Raw genomic sequence first — 16,320 nt, 5'->3', positions numbered from 1 at the left:
TTGTTTTAGCTACAGTAGTCAAAAACTAAAGGATTCTAATGCTTTGCTAATGGTATATATATATATTTTTTTTTAATATTTGGGAACCAATCAATCAGAATTTCTGACCTCATCTGATTCTTATTTGATCCTTTAGAATGCATTTAAAATTATTATTAGATTTGGAATGTCGTTCCAAACAATCCATTAGCATTCTGTTAAGATTCTTTGAAAAGCAAGTTTACACTGAACAACACTGAATGATTTACATTGAACATTAAAACCCATCTAGTTTGTCATTCTGATTGAACAAAGAACTTAACTAATTACTAACACCAGTGTTTAATCTTGTTATTAGAACATCCGACTCAGCTGTGGATTCTAGATTCTTGTACTGTGTGATGATGATGATGAAGATGTCCCTAATGTGTTACAGGTCTGACTGGTCTATGGTTTCGGTCAGGAGGCCCATGCTCTTCAGAATGCTCTTCTCCAGAGCCAGAAACTGTTCATACTCCTTCAGCGCTTCCGCCTCCAGTTCCTCGTCCTGTTTCAGTGGCACCACTGGCTCCTGATGAACAACAACTCACACAAGTTAAGCCCATTTCACACTACAGCTGTTTATACAGACCAGCGTTTCATGTGGTTTATTAAAGTCGTCAGTACGTTTAGACTAAACGATCAAACGCAGTGTGCACTGCAAAAAAACTGATTTTGTCTTGTTTTCCAGAACAACATTCTTAACCCTTTGGTCAATGAAATGAATGTACTATATTTTAGTTCGATAATGTTTTTTATTTAATATTTTCTATTTTTAGGGGATTTTATGGTACTAAATTATATTTCTGCAGTAGTTTATAATCCATTTATTCACTTTTTGAGCATAGATCTGAAAATAAATTTTCGACTTAAACTGTCATAAATCTCGAATGTTTTGGAGCACAGACTTTTAAAAAAGACGCTTGGCTGATTATTGCAGAAGTGAAAAAAAAGTTTTTAAAAAAAGTGTTAAGTTTAAGCTTATTGTTATAAAAAAAAAAGATTAATAATTCAGGACCGTTTAACCATGTCATTGATTTGTGTGTGTGTGTGTGTGTGTGTGTGTGTGTGTGTGTATGGGTGTGTGTTCACATTGCAAGTGCAAAAACTTTAAGTTTCTTATCATTCCAATGGAGTAAAAAAAAAACAAAAAAAAAACAAATGTAATGTTTTTTCCAGAAATGACCGAAGAGCACCACATTTATGTAATAAAATTAGGTGTTTATGATTAAAATAAGAAAAATATCTGCCAATGCGTTCAGGTAAATAAACGTAATTCAGTGGAAAAACAAGCTTATATTTATGACTCCATTGGCAGAGATTTTTCTTACAACTTCATTTTGATAAATTTTTCAGAAAACAAAACATAATTTGCTTCTCAAGTAAATGTACCTTGATTTAAGAATATTTACAAATTTGTACTGGACAACAAGACAAAAATGAGCAGTTTTTACAGTGTGAGACCTAAAACACCTGAGAAATGAGCAATGATGCTGAAAGTAGGAAACGGTCTGGAAGTCAGACATGATATCTACTGGAATACTCAGGACGGAAAACACTACAAATGAGCATTCAAGGGAAGAGTGGTGAATATGCTCATAATTCTAACTAATAGATATCCCCATATTTTCCCAGTTGATTAATCACAGTACAATTGTTTTGTATTACAAGTTTTCTGGAATGTTAAATATGCAATCAAATTAAATCCGCACTAATTTACATACATAAATCTGAACATTAGATAAAGCTTTATTGATTTTGTTGACATATTAGAGTTAACGTTTTTTACTGAGGGGATTTTGAATATATCTTTTATCACTCCATAAATCAGAAAATACTGTCAACAGCCAAAAGAAAAAAAGTTTTAAGGAATAAAATGTTATATAAATCAGTGTGAGTGATATATGAACAAACCCTTCAGTAAAAACCTTCAGAATATAGACAGGAATAAATCTGTAAATTTTGGTGTTTGTAACTGCAGCTGAAGTGGAGGACAAACTCACAAGCTTTAAAGATATGTATCATAACTAAAATCTACAGACGCTTATAGAAAGTGTAATAAAATAAACACTTAAATGTGTATTTTGGATGTTTTCTTTCCACTAATCTAAAAGAAGACAAGCAAAGTAAAATATCTCATAATCTCAAAATTGACCAGTGCATGAAAACAATGGCTTAGTGTCTTGCCTTAAATCAGAAAATACTGTCAACAGTCAGAAAAAGGTTTTAGGAATAAAAATATTATAAAAATCAGTGTGAGTGATATATGAACAAACCCTTCAGTAAAAACCTTCAGAATATAGACAGGAATAAATCTGTAAATTTTGGTGTTTATCACTGCAGCTGAAGTGGAGGACGAACTCTTTAAAGATGTAGCGTAATCGAAATCTACAGATGCAGAAATCTACGGATGAAGTGCAATAAAATAAACACTTAAATGTGTATTTTGGATGTTTTCTGTCCACTGTTAAAGAAGCAAAATCTCAAAATTCACCATTACATGAAAAAACAATAGTTTGGCCTGTAGTGTCTTGCCTTAAATCAGAAACATTAAGTGTTTGTCTTGAAATCTCTCAAGAGAGCCTCCAGCATCATGTGCCCGCGGGGTGTGAAACACAAATGTGTGTTTTAGACCCTCAGAGGCACAGACAGCAGCATACTTTCATATTTAGTAAATATATTCAGCAAGTCTGAGCAGATCTGGAATAACTCAATCACACATTCCAGCTGAAGAGCAGCGGGTTTCATCTGTGTTTGCTGTGAGCTTAAACACACGTTTGCACAGCTATCTAAAAGGGGACATAGACTTCTATTGTTTTTATAAGCAGCTAGTCATAAATACTATAATCTAACCCTAACCCTAACCGAAAACTTTCTGCATTTTTACAATAAAAAAAATTATTTACTTTATTTTTTTATGCTGTTTTTACAAATCAGGATGTCCCCAAAAGCAGATTTCTGTAATAGCACTAATAAACTGAATGTGTTTAAATACACAATAAGCAGTGTATTTACCATCAACAAAACCAATTTGCTTCAATGTCACATATTTTAACTACTTAAATGTTGCTTGTTCCACAGGTTTTATTTTTTATATATTTTATATATAAATAATATACAGTTTTAGATATTTTTAACCATGTTCATAATTTTGAACTGAATAAATGTAATTGTTAATTTTAATGAAAAAAATATTATTTAAATGGAATCAAATGGATGCAAATAGTTAATAATACATTTTATGATTTTTGAAATAATGTTTTTTTTGAGTGCATAAATCGTACCCGTTTCATTGATGTATGACTGACAAATACACATCGCCTTAAGTTTATTAGACTGTTTATGTTAAAACTGTGTAATCCAAATGGATGGGAATTATGTATTCCATTTAAATCTTAAATTAATGCTTAAATATTTTTTGAGTGTACATAATCTCAAAGCACATAGAAATAGAGGATAAATCATCAAGAATAATTACAGGAATAATTCACCAGAACATTAATTATCATTTCATCGCCCTTAAGCTCCAAACCTCTGTTTTCATTAATCCTCTTTCTTTCATTAGTTAAACTAAATGAAAATGAGAAATATTGCTTGGGCAACTAGCTGAAACTAGTTTTTTTATATCTTATTTAATTTCAGGTAATGTTTTTTTTTTCTTCCAAGTAACGAAAATGTTTTTCATGGTTTTAGTTTTAGTTAACTATTAAAAACCCGGGTAAATGTTCCTCTAAACACGTCTAGAATGTTCCTCTCTCACCGTCTTCTTCTTCAGTTGTTCAGCTTCCATCTCTTTCTTGTGTTTCTCGTGTTTGATCTGCCGTTTCTCTAAGTACTCCAGCCGTTCCTCTTCCTTTTCGAAGTACTTCCTCACGTTCTGTTTCTGTAGAGAACATTTATACATGCATCTCACTTAGAAATCCTAGTCCTACATTGATTGCATTTTTAGTCATGCTCACAATGTGAAGTCTGTTCTGGCAATATTATGCAGCTACCTAATTTCAACATTAAATTTCTCTTTTAATCCCAATCCCAGAATCTATTGAAATGGACTCTTTTCACATTTCCGAGATTAGAAGAAATTTTCTGTTGAAAATTTAAATCAACACCTAGACAAACAATTTTGTGAATATTTGCTAGATGTCTGTTCTTTGTGTGTGTGCTGAAATAAATATTGTGTTTGTACAATAGTCCTGGCTGCGTAAATAGGAGAAAAAAATCAGACCGATCACTACACTCTCTTAGCCAATCAGCAGTAGGGGGCGTGTCCACTCATGATGGGGGAGGAGAGAGAGTTAGCCAATCAGCAGTAGGGGGCGTGTCCTCTAATGATGAGGGAGGAGAGAGTGAGCCAATCAGCAGTAGGGGGCGTGTCCACTCATGATGGGGGAGGAGAGAGAGTGAGCCAGTCAGCAGTAGGGGGCGTGTCCACTCATGATGGGGGAGGAGAGAGAGTTAGCCAATCAGCAGTAGGGGGCGTGTCCACTCATGATGGGGGAGGAGAGAGAGTTAGCCAATCAGCAGTAGGGGGCGTGTCCACTCATGATGGGGGAGGAGAGAGAATTAGCCAATCAGCAGTAGGGTGTGTGTCGACACATGATGGGGAGGAGAGAGAGAGTGAGCCAATCAGCAGTAGGGGGCGTGTCCACTCATGATGGGGGAGGAGAGAGAGTGAGCCAATCAGCAGTAGGGGTCGTGTCCACTCATGATGGGGGAGGAGAGAGAGTGAGCCAATCAGCAGTAGTAGGCGTGTCCACTCATGATGGGGGAGGAGAGAGAATTAGCCAATCAGCAGTAGGGGGCGTGTCGACACATGATGGGGGAGGAGAGAGAGTGAGCAAGAGGGAGAATTGGAAGAAAGACTGTAGAAAGAGAGATTACTGAGAGACATTAGAAAACAGGAAAAGGACAGAGGAATATCACTGGAAGAAGAAGGGTAATGATCAGGCAAGAGCTTTAGGAGCCGCACCAATGTTAGAAAAGCTTTCCAGCACTGGAGAGACATTACAGAGTGGGAAGGCTTGAACACGGACACCAAGGTTGCGTTGTTTCTGCTCCATACGCGAGTAACATTTTGCTATGTTTCACAGAAGCCAGATGCGCTGTTGTATGCCGTTGCTGTTGAATCACAGCTGATTCATCCATGCTTGCGCGAGCTGTTAGTGGTTGCCTGTTGTGCATACTAGCGTATTTGTTTTTGGGGGGGGCGGGGCAATAAAGGCAGGGGCGTGTTTGTTTGGGCATCAATTCAAATATCAACAGTGTTTCTCAGAAATCGCTTACTGCACCTTTAATGACAACACAAAGTTTAATACTATAAATTTACAATGTTAATAACTGTGGAAACGCGTCATCAGTCTGTGAAAAGAGTCCATGAACTGAATAGATGAATTATGTATTTTATTCAGTACTGATAGTTGTCCAGCTGAACATGAGATGACATTCTCACCTCGTTGCTGGAGGATTTGCGCAGGGTCCATGGGATCTGTAGGATGTGTAGTGTCCCGATACGGTCTGAGACCGCCAGAAGATGATGCTTCCCTACGGGAGAGAAACAGGACACGTCAGGATCTGTCCTGGGGTCAGTCCACAAAACACTCTTAAGAATACAAGTCTTCTGCTATTTTCGTACATAAGAGAAAAAAATTGGAATTACCAATAATATTAGTTGGTGAAAATCAAGTTTATACAAATTATTTTCATGTTTAAATATGTCATTTTATGATGATCTAATATGAGTTTGAAGGGATACAAGTATTGACTTAAACATTAGTTAATGCATTAGCTAACAATGAGCAATATTCAAAGCATTTATTAATTTTAGTTAGTATAAATCTCATGGTTTATTGTTCAAAAAGCTCAAATGAATGAAACAGACTGATCCATTCTGAGACTGGCTCTTTAAAACTAATTATTTAAAAATACACAGGTCATTAAAAATGTGATGCAGAGTGCTGAAAAAAAATGTGTTCTTAAGAATATTCTTGGAATTTATCTTTAGAAATTTCGGTAACAATTTACAATAAGGTTTCATTTGTTAACATTAGTAAACCACATTAGTTAATTTGAGCTAAGAATGAACAAACATACAAATTATTCATGTTTAATTGTCATTTTAATTATCAAATATGAGTGTGAAGGGATACAACTGGGATAATATGAGTTTGAAGGGATAAAATGGAAAATTTAAATGAAAAATTTAAATGAATTGAAGGGACGTGAGTTCACGAGAGCGCCACGACGCATGTGAGAACTGAGAAGATGACACAGATGGGTCTCGATGTAGTGTTTAATGGCAGTGTAATGGCAGTGTATTTTGGGGGTTTGTTTGTGCAAAAAAACTTTATTAACAATATAAGTGAACCTGGAGAAACATATTTAAATAATAATAAAAAATCCACGTCACGACCCCTTTAAGTTCTTTGTGCTGAATCCTGGCCTCTAGACTTCAGGAGTTTTGGTCTTTAACCTTTATTTAACCAGTCAAGTTACTTAAGAACAAGTTCTTATTTTCAACGACAGCCTGGCAGGAGAATTAAGATCTCGTGAAGGACATACTAACATATTACAATACACACACACACATTTAAAACATTCACAAGCTGTGATAAAAACACTCCCTAATAGTTTTTTAAATAAATGACTCCAATTTAAAGGTATAGCGGAGGATTTTTTACTTCCGGGTGGGTGACCTATACTATTGGTCCTCCTAATTGTCAATCATTCTGGTGAATCAATCAAACTTTTCAAAAAGTGGAGAGGGCGGGTCTTATCTAAAATTCGGAAAGATGATCCTCCGCTATACCTTTAAGTGACTTTTGTAGCACATTCCAATCATTTGGGGCAGCGAAACCAAAAGCAGAGAGTGACCATAGACAGGTTTTTTTCTAGGGATAATCAAACAAATATGATTAGATGATCGGGTTGAATATGTACTAACATCAAGCGCTAAGTAGCGTCAGTTCTGGCAAGTCACGTTAGTCAAGCTCTCATAAGCTGATCCACGTCTACCTATAGGAATACGACACCCATCGCTGTATTCATATATAAGCTCCTTCAGTATATCAGCAGCTCTCGCGTTTCTCAGGAGCGCATTACCCTCCTCCCTCCCCAGCTCCTCCTGTCTCCAGTCAGGATTTGTTCTCGAATTATGTTGTACTTTAAAGTCTTGAATTAATGATATCTCTAATACATTCATGTTGGTTCTGTTCTGTTTACCCTAATGAGGGTTATTGCTGCTCTTATCCATGCTAGACTGTTCTTACAGAACCATACCGCCAATCCAAACTGTATGCTAATTGTCAATCGTATTTGACGATAGTGGTCCTGACAGAAATTTGGTTGCAGCAACTCTTGCAGATATTTGGGTAATAGACCTAACAGGACTTTATAAATAAAAATACACCAGTGTATTTCCCGTCTACTATGTAATGACGTCATACAGTTCACCGTGATGCGTTCTGTAGGGTGCATTAGTGATCAGCTTACCGGAGGAGCTGCTGGATCTGATGCAGGTGATGGAGGCGGTGCTGATGTTCTGGGTTTGTGAGGGTTCGTGGGTGTTTAGCAGCAGATCCCAAACCTCGATGTTCCCGTCCTCCTTCCCGATGAAGAAGAGCGCCGGCCGGGACAGGGACCAGTGACCGATCGTACACATGATCTTGGAGCAGGCCGACATGAGGATCGGGCCGCTCTGAAACGAGAAGTGAGACCAAATCATTCAGCACATGCTAAACTCCACCTAAAACTGATTCTGAACTACTGCCTATTCTATTATAAGCCTATTCTATTCTATGGTAGCACTTTACAATAAGGGCCCGAAACACACCCATTAATCTTTAAGAGAATAGAGAAACCCTTTTAGACCATGCACCGGGACCACCGACCATTTGTCCCGTCGTTAAACTAGCAAAAGTGGATTCGGACACTTGCGTCGTGCATTTTAGACCATGAGCTTAGATCGTTAAAATAGGGCTCTTAAAGAATAAGCACAGATGCTCTTGTCCGTTTGATGTGCTTGTGCCGTGACCTCACCATGACCCCTTCTTTCCAGATGGCGAAACTGAAGCTGCCCACCGTCAGGATGATGTCCTTGAAGAACGGAGAGCGGCTCACGGTGTTCACCAGAGTGTGGTGTGCAGGGAACTGATGCGTGGGTTTGGCACCTGGCAGAAAACACACATGAAAAATAACTTTTGCATAAAACATTTAATAATAAAATCAACAAAAATAAACCATCAGATCCAAAAATGAACACTTTGTCATCGTTTACTCAGCCTCATGTGCTTTCAAACCTGTACGTCTTTCTTTCTTCTGTGGAACATAAAATATATTTTGAAGAACACGGAGGTTCAAAAAACTTTGACAAAAAAAACACTTCTTAAAATATCTTCTTTTAGAAAAAATCTACAGAGAATGCAATCCCAGAATGCACTGCGACAAGGTCAGTGCAAAAATTGAGTCGAAATGTTATTTATAAATATATTTCAGTTCTGAGGTGTATTGATAAAAATAGTGCAATATAATTACAAATTTTACCCAATATTTGTGTGTAACGTGTCGCGTCTCATGTGCTTTGTGAGTTGAAGAAAAGCTAATAATTAATTTAATCATAAAAACTGCAAAATAAAAAAATAATTTTAAAATAAAAGACATACTAAAAAAGATGAAATGTTTCATTTGTTTACCTTCAGAGAATCGTAAATTTTTGATTATTTATTTCAAATCAAATATTTCATCTTTTTTAGTATTTTATTTTGATTGTTTTATTTTCAAATTATTTATTTTACATTTAATTTATTTAAAAAAATATTTGATCTTTTTAGTACATTATTTTGACTGTTTATTTTCAAATTATTTTTCAAATGTAATTTATTTCTATAAATGTAAAATATTTCTTATTTTTAGTACGTGTTTTATTGAGATTGTATTCATTTTAAAAGTATTTACTAATTTACATTTTTAATTAGTTTTTTAAATAAAATATTTCATCCTTTTTAGTATTTTTATTGTTTTTCTTTTTAGTCCGCATTTTATTTTGATTGTTTTTATTTTCAAATTATTTATTTTAATTTAAATATATTTAAAAAATATTTTATCTTTTTAGTATTTAGTGTTTGATTTTTACATTTTTACGAAGTTTTTTGTATGTATAATTAAAGAAAAAACTGCAAAATATTTTTTTATTCAAACAAATATGCTTTTCTCCCTCATTGAATTTGTGCAAAATAAATAAATAAATATTTATTCAGATTTTTTTTAACCTACATTTTTATCAGCATTGCAGGTGTGGCATGCTGTTAAATTATTTAGATATTAACTTAAAATCTTTGGCGCTTTAAGTAAATATTTTATCTCAAAATTTGTTTTTAATGTCCTTATATCATGTGCTGTCGCTCGAACATGGCATTCGCAACTTCGCATGGTCATGGTTATGGGTTCGATTCCCAGAAAAAAAATTATGCAATGTAATCTGCCACATTCATATGCGTAAATATAACCGTATGTACAATAGACAACAAGCAAATAGTGCACTGGGTGTGAAAAGCATGTGCCAAAAGGAGAAGAGATGAATGGAACAACAGGACTTACGAGAAAGAAATGACAGGCTTCATTAAGATCGAACGCTCACAGTAAATGAGTTCAGACACGCTGCACTAATGAAACTTAATATCCTGTAATATTGATGGAAATCACTCTGTAATTGCCTCGGTTTACAGGTGGTGGTTTGATCAAATTAGGTTCAATCTCTGCCAAAATCCTTCACGATGAGCTGTGTTTCTGGGAAAACCACAACCAGCTTGATGAACGAATGATTCAGAGTTTCAGAAGTCCTGATTTATTGACATTCGTCATCGTCTGAGAAGCGGCTCATTAATTAATTTAGTGTTGTTCTGTTTGCTGGAGATCTTCATCTTCTACAGTAAAATGGTAGGTGTTTAATCTGGCTTTTATGCTGCTTTTGTCCACTGTGGAGCCTGACAGACGTGGTCAGATGAAGTTTTGTGTGGAAAAGAGTTGATTGAAGATTCTCCAAATAACATGCAAAGTATTTAGAGCTAAAATATTTATTTGAAGTCCCCCTGAGAATTTACATTAATATTAATATATACACACATTCACAAATTCCGTTAAAGGTCACATGAAATGCAGATTAACAAAATTATTTTTTTCATTTTTTTTTTTATTTCAAATAAAGTATTTATTATTTTTAGCATGTGTTTTATTCTGATTGTTTTTATTTATTTGAATTTGAATTGATTTTAAATAAAATATTTAATCTTTTTAGTATTTAGTATTGTTTTTATAATCAAATTATATATTTATTTTAAATGATTTGACAAATATTTTATCTTTTTAGTATGTTTTATTTTTGTTTTTATTTTCAAAGTATATAATTATTTTTTAATTTAATTTAACTCAAATATTTATTATTTCACTTTTGATTGTTTTTTTTCTAAATATTTATTTATTTGTTTTAAAATATATTATATTTTTAATGTTTTATTTTAATTATTTCTATTTTAAAAGTATTCATTCAATTACATTTTTAAATTCTTTTAAATAAAATATTTTTATTTTATTTTCAAATTATTTATTTTAAATTGTTTCGAATAAAATATTTGATCTCTTTAGTATGTTTACTTTTGTTTTTATTCTCAATTTATTTAATTATTTTAATTTATTTCAAGTAAAATATTTCATCTTTTTTACTGTTTTATTTTTATGATGATGAGTTTTTTTTCTTTCCTGAACTCCAGAAATGTGTTTTCTGCATGTATATAATAATGAAAAATTTTTGTATGACATCAAAATATATTTTCTAACTAAATTTGTGCAAAATAAATATTTATACAGAAAGTTAATAATTCTTCACTATGAAGTTTAGTGTGGAAAAGAGCAGTGAAGATTCTCCAAACCACATTCAGGTTTGGAACGACTCAAAGGTGAGTGAAATATGTCCTTTAATATGTATCACTTAATAGAAGATGCTTTTTTATTTTTTATTTAAAATGATTTAATCTTGATTTTCCTCAAGCTGGGACCCCCGGGAACAGCCGGAGGTTCAGGTTCTCGATCAAGTGAACAATAGTAATTAAACTCAAATTATCACTTTAAACATTTGACCTCTGAATTTAATCCCACATCTTAAATCATTCATGTTTTCATCTGAGTGTGTGTAAAAATGTGTTGTTTGGATGTTAACTTACTGAACAGTCGTCCTGAGTCGTTGTCCTTCTCCATTTTCCAGTCGGTGTAAACAAGTTCTCCGTCCTAAAAGAGACTCAATTTATCAATAGCCTAATAATCAATCATAATACATTATTCCTCTGCCATAATATAGTTGAGTGGATGGAAAGGGGTTGATGTGTGTTTTATAAGCATGTTTTGCCCGTGCAGAGATCTACGGAAGCCCTGAACCACAACAAAAATCTAAAATTACGAGAATAAAGTCGTATCATTTCGAGATTAATTTGAAATATTTCGAGAATACAGTCTTTCGTTGAAGTTATTTATTTATTTTAGTAAAGAAATGCGCTCGTCAAGTCGAACTGCCTCAGACATGGATCTAATGCAGTAGCTTTTCACTTTTTTCTGGGCTTGCCTTTCAACAAAAGGAAACTCTACAGGTGCTAATCCACCAACATGGCATTACCATTAGTCTTTAGGACACCTATAGATGAGCACGAAGACACGTACGAGTGAACGTGCCACATATAGTTTGGACCAGGATAGTGTTGCTCGTCTATAGGCAACGACATCAGGGTCGAGAACACTTAAAGGTGTGGTTGATTATAATTTCACTTTTTTAACTTTAGTTAGTGTGTAATTTTGCTGTTTGATCATAAACAACATCTGCAAAGTTATGACAACAAACGGCTGGTAGAGACTACACGACATTCCTCCCGGGTTAGTGACATCACCAACCCTAGAATTTACAAAAACCCCGCCCCCTGAACACGATTTATAGATTATCAAGACAGAATATGCTAATCAATGACTAGAAGATAACTCCACATCAGCTCCATAAACTCATCAACTAACCATTCAGAAATGTTTTCACTTCTTCTCGAGTCTCTCCATCATTGTCTGACTCCGGTTTGAACATAAAAGGCTAAAAGTTTTTGAAATGTTCAGTGCATGTGTGTGTGAGGTAAAAGGACACAAGCTCTTGAAGCTCCGCCCCCTGTGCCAGGAGCAGCAGCTCATTTGCATTTAAAGGGACAGACACAAAATCGGCGCGTTTTCGCTCACCCTCAAAAAGTGACAATTTTAACATGCGATATAAAAATATTTTGAGCTAAAACTTCACACGCACACTCTGGGGACATCAGAGACTTACTTTACATCTTGTGAAAAGGGCATTATAGGACCCCTTTAACAGTAACTGTACTGTCTCCCTCTTCATCATAAATCCTTTCTGGATACATTTTAAGTGCATAATTCTGTATCCAATCATTTGGCCGGATCCCGCGATTTCCTCAGATATAAAGCTGGATAACTCCATCCAGTCTGAAAAGTCTATTCCGGCGCAGTATATATTTTGTAACGTCCTAAGACTAATGGTAATGCCATGTTGGTAGATTAGCACCTGTAATTTTGGCTTTATTTTCAAAATATTATGACTTTAATCTTGAAATATTTAGACTTTATTCTCGTAATTTTAGATTTATAAATTTTTTACGAATTTTTTATTTTATTTTTTTTACGTTGCGGTTCAGGGATCTTCCGTAGAGATCAGCGCCTCACCTCCGTCCCCACATATAGTTTTGTGCTGATGTTCTCCAGGGGTTTCTGCTGTTTGGCCGACGGCACCCGGAGCTGTGCGAATCCACACACTTCTTCCCGATCTGTGTCCTGTGGGGGTTTCTCACCTAGAGAGAAAACATGTGCATTAAAGGTGAGTAGAAACTGACTGAACGCTTTTTGGAGTCGCACAATAATGCATTATTTCACCCTGAAATGAACAATCTGTCATCATGAATCAATCACGGTTCTCTTATATCAGGTAATGGTCACATGACATGCACGTAAACAAATATTCAAACTTTTTTTTTAGTAAAGATAAAATATTTAGTTTTTTTTATCTTGATTGTTTTTGTTTTAAAAACTAGTTACTTTGTTTATTTTTATTCTAAAATAAATATTTAATATTTTTTAGTGTTTTATTTGTTTTTATCTTATAATAATTTAGTTTATTTATTAGGTTAATAAATTGACCTTAACAAATATTTCTGGAAGTACAAAATTTTGAGATTGAAATTATACATTTGTAATCACTTGAAACAGACCTATGACATCGTGTCACATGCAGTTTATTTAAATTTAAATGATCTCATGGATGGTCATAGTGGCACTGTGGCGGTGGCCCCAGGGATAGGGCCCGTCATCGGTGCATACAGCTATATTTTTTTATTTTATATAAAAATTATTTCAATTATAATTTATTTCAAATAAAATATTTCCTCTTTTTAGTAATTATTTTATTTAGAAAAAACACCTAAACAATTTGTTTGTATGAAAAAAAAAAAAAAAAAAAAAAAAAAAAAAAATATATATATATATATATATATCTTGTTCTAAATTAAATTTGTGCAAAATCAAGATTTGAATTGAAGGTTAATTGTGCCAGAGAGTCAGTGTTCAGTGTAAGAGTCAGTGTTTCTGCTCTTCAGTTCAACACGAGGTATACAAAACTCTACTTATGTGAAAACTATCAATGTATAATCGATGAAGCTGTTTATACTGTACAATTACTCTCTTACTGACATTGTGTTTAAACTTGTGTTTTGTTGGTTATAATAAAAGGATTCGCAAGCGTGCAGAACTCTTTTGGGTTCATGTGCTCAACAGATATGTCTGTGATTGGCTACATAGCTCAACGCTGCAAAAACAGGTTGTAAATAGAAACCGAATAAATCTAAAAAAGGGCTGGTGTCTCACCGGTAACGTAGTCCACTGTATTGTCCTGAAAGCTGAACTTCAGAGGACTGTACTCGCCACTAGAGCCGATCTTTGGTAAGGAGACCTACAGTAGACAGAGTGAACCTGATTTAAAGGCACTTCATATAAAACAAAGCAGCTTCACAGTAATAAACAGGAAAATAACAGAATCTATAACTTTAATTTAATTTCTGCTGTAAAGCAGCTCTAAAAAGACAATAGTATCATTATTCCCTTCGCAGTTTTATTCATTTAATTTTAAATAAAATATTTCATCCGTTTTAGTTCATCATTAAATTCATCGATTATGAAACAAATGATTAAAAATTATTTAAAAAAACAATCATGTCATCATCCAGCACAATTCAGTTCAATTCAATACACTGCACTATGCCTCTAGTTATTTGCATAACTAATTTAATGTTATTATTTTTAAATTTTAAATATTATATACTGTCACAAAAAATTGAGTGTCCTGGACATGGTGGAAGCCCCGCCTTTAACTCGGCCTTGGTTAAAGTTCTTATTTGCATATTTGCATTGCCAACAACAACAACAAAAACATAATTGTGAGTTCTAAACAAAGAATTTTCGAGAGAAAATGTCAAAATTGCGATATGTATGGAAGCTTGTTTCCACCACAGAATTAAACATTTAAAAAGATAATTGCTACTTTTTATCTCACAATTGCAAGATATAAAGTCAGAATTACAAGATTTAAACTTGCAATTGTGAGATAAAAATAGCAATTATCTTTTAAAATGTTTAATTCTACTTCTAATGTTTAAATAAACTCGCAATTCAGACATCTTTTCTCAAAAAAATGCCAGTTATAAAGTCCAATTCTAAGGAAAAAAAGACTTTATCATCATCAGTTTAGTTCACTTTATAACACGCAATTGCGACTTTATATCATGCAATTCTGACTTTTTATCTCCCAATTGTGTGTTATAAAGTCAGAATTGCGAGATATAAACGTGCAATTCTGAGAAGAAAGTCTGAATTGCGAGAAGTAAACTGGTGATGGTCCAGAATTAAAGTCACCATAAACTGACAATTCTTATTTTTTATGGAGTATTTCGGAAATTAAAGGTTTTATCGGTGCACATCATTATTGTTTTAAATTGATGTTCCTGGTAATCTTGAATCAGAATAAGTTCCTCTTCTCTTCTCTGATGATGTGGGCGGGGCAACCTGTCACTCACATGAGATCAGCCAATAGCAAACCACAACCATCCAATCAATTCCTCACAGACAAAATCAAGCCCCGCCCACATTTGTTCTTGTTCCAAGCGTTTCTCTCGGATATACGACACAAATAGAGAAGAAAAGACCAGCACAACTTCACTTTCATGCCAACTTTTGTACATGTCCAACATGTTGTCAACATAAACTCCCCCCAGAACCTTGAGATCGGAGAATCAGCATCTTCTGTGTGTCAGCAGGACAAAATATAAACATAAGAGCGATAGAGCTTTCTCCCGAGTGGGTCCAAAACTCTGGAATGATCTTCCCATCTCAATTAGATCAGCCAAATCTATAATTACTTTCAAATTTAGGCTAAAATCACTAATATCATGTCTGTTTAATGTGATTTAATGTGAGTTCTGGAAAGAAAAAGCATCATCATCATAAAATGTAAAAAAAAACAAAAAAAAACATTTATTAAAAAAAAAAATGTTTTTTTATTTTAATCTAATAACAAAAATAAAAATAAAATAATTACTAAAAAGAGGAAATATTTTATTTGAAATAAATTATAATTGAAATAATTTGTATATAAAATCAAATAAAAAATATAGCTGCATGCACCGATGACGGGCCCTATCCCTGGCGCCACCGCCACAGTGCCACTATGACCATCCATGAGATCATTTTAATTTAAATAAACTGCATGTGACACGATGTCATAGGTCTGTTCCAAGTGATTACAAATGTATAAAATCACTAAAATCATGTCTTTTTAATGTGATTCTATGTATTTTTATCTTTATCTATTGACGTTTCTTCTTTATTGTGAAGCACATTGGGCAACCCGTGTTGCATTAAACTGTGCTATATAAGAATGAATAAATAAAAAAAATAATAATACTTTAAGCGCAGTGTGTGTGTTTGTGTGCATCACATACTCGGATAAAGGGTTTCCAGGTCAGGTTGAGGTGTTTGAATGTATTTGGGACACCATGAGGGTTTTCCGGGGGTTTTTCTTCCGATTTCTGTTTCACGTCCGTGAGGGACTGAGACGTGGCACGAGGAGGTCGAAGATCCCAGAATAACACACTGCTGAAACACACACACACACACACACACACACACACACACATTGAGGAGTGAGTTTGATGTTAAACAAGAGCATAA

General features: G+C 34.1%; 1 protein-coding gene across 1 annotated transcript in view; it reads right to left on the bottom strand.

The window, feature by feature from the left end:
• Positions 1–409: 409 nt before the first annotated feature.
• The window catches only part of dnai3 (dynein axonemal intermediate chain 3), a gene marked incomplete at its 3' end in the record, with an annotated part of 31,159 nt that continues 15,248 nt past the window's right edge, over positions 410–16,320 (bottom strand). Inside the window, exons 15-23 of the mRNA XM_079848270.1 lie at positions 16,092–16,245; positions 13,963–14,047; positions 12,769–12,893; positions 11,229–11,292; positions 8,053–8,183; positions 7,507–7,711; positions 5,468–5,559; positions 3,779–3,901; positions 410–550 (exon numbers count right to left, since the gene is read on the bottom strand). Of these exons, the coding sequence (XP_079704396.1) occupies positions 410–550; positions 3,779–3,901; positions 5,468–5,559; positions 7,507–7,711; positions 8,053–8,183; positions 11,229–11,292; positions 12,769–12,893; positions 13,963–14,047; positions 16,092–16,245 (1,120 nt within the window). The remainder of the gene's footprint in view (positions 551–3,778; positions 3,902–5,467; positions 5,560–7,506; positions 7,712–8,052; positions 8,184–11,228; positions 11,293–12,768; positions 12,894–13,962; positions 14,048–16,091; positions 16,246–16,320) is intronic.

This window comes from Squalius cephalus (genome assembly GCF_949319135.1).
Source record: "Squalius cephalus genome assembly, chromosome: 18".
NCBI lineage: Eukaryota > Metazoa > Chordata > Actinopteri > Cypriniformes > Leuciscidae > Squalius > Squalius cephalus.
Note: the sequence above shows the minus strand (reverse complement) of the source record. Positions and strands in the feature narration are given on the sequence as shown.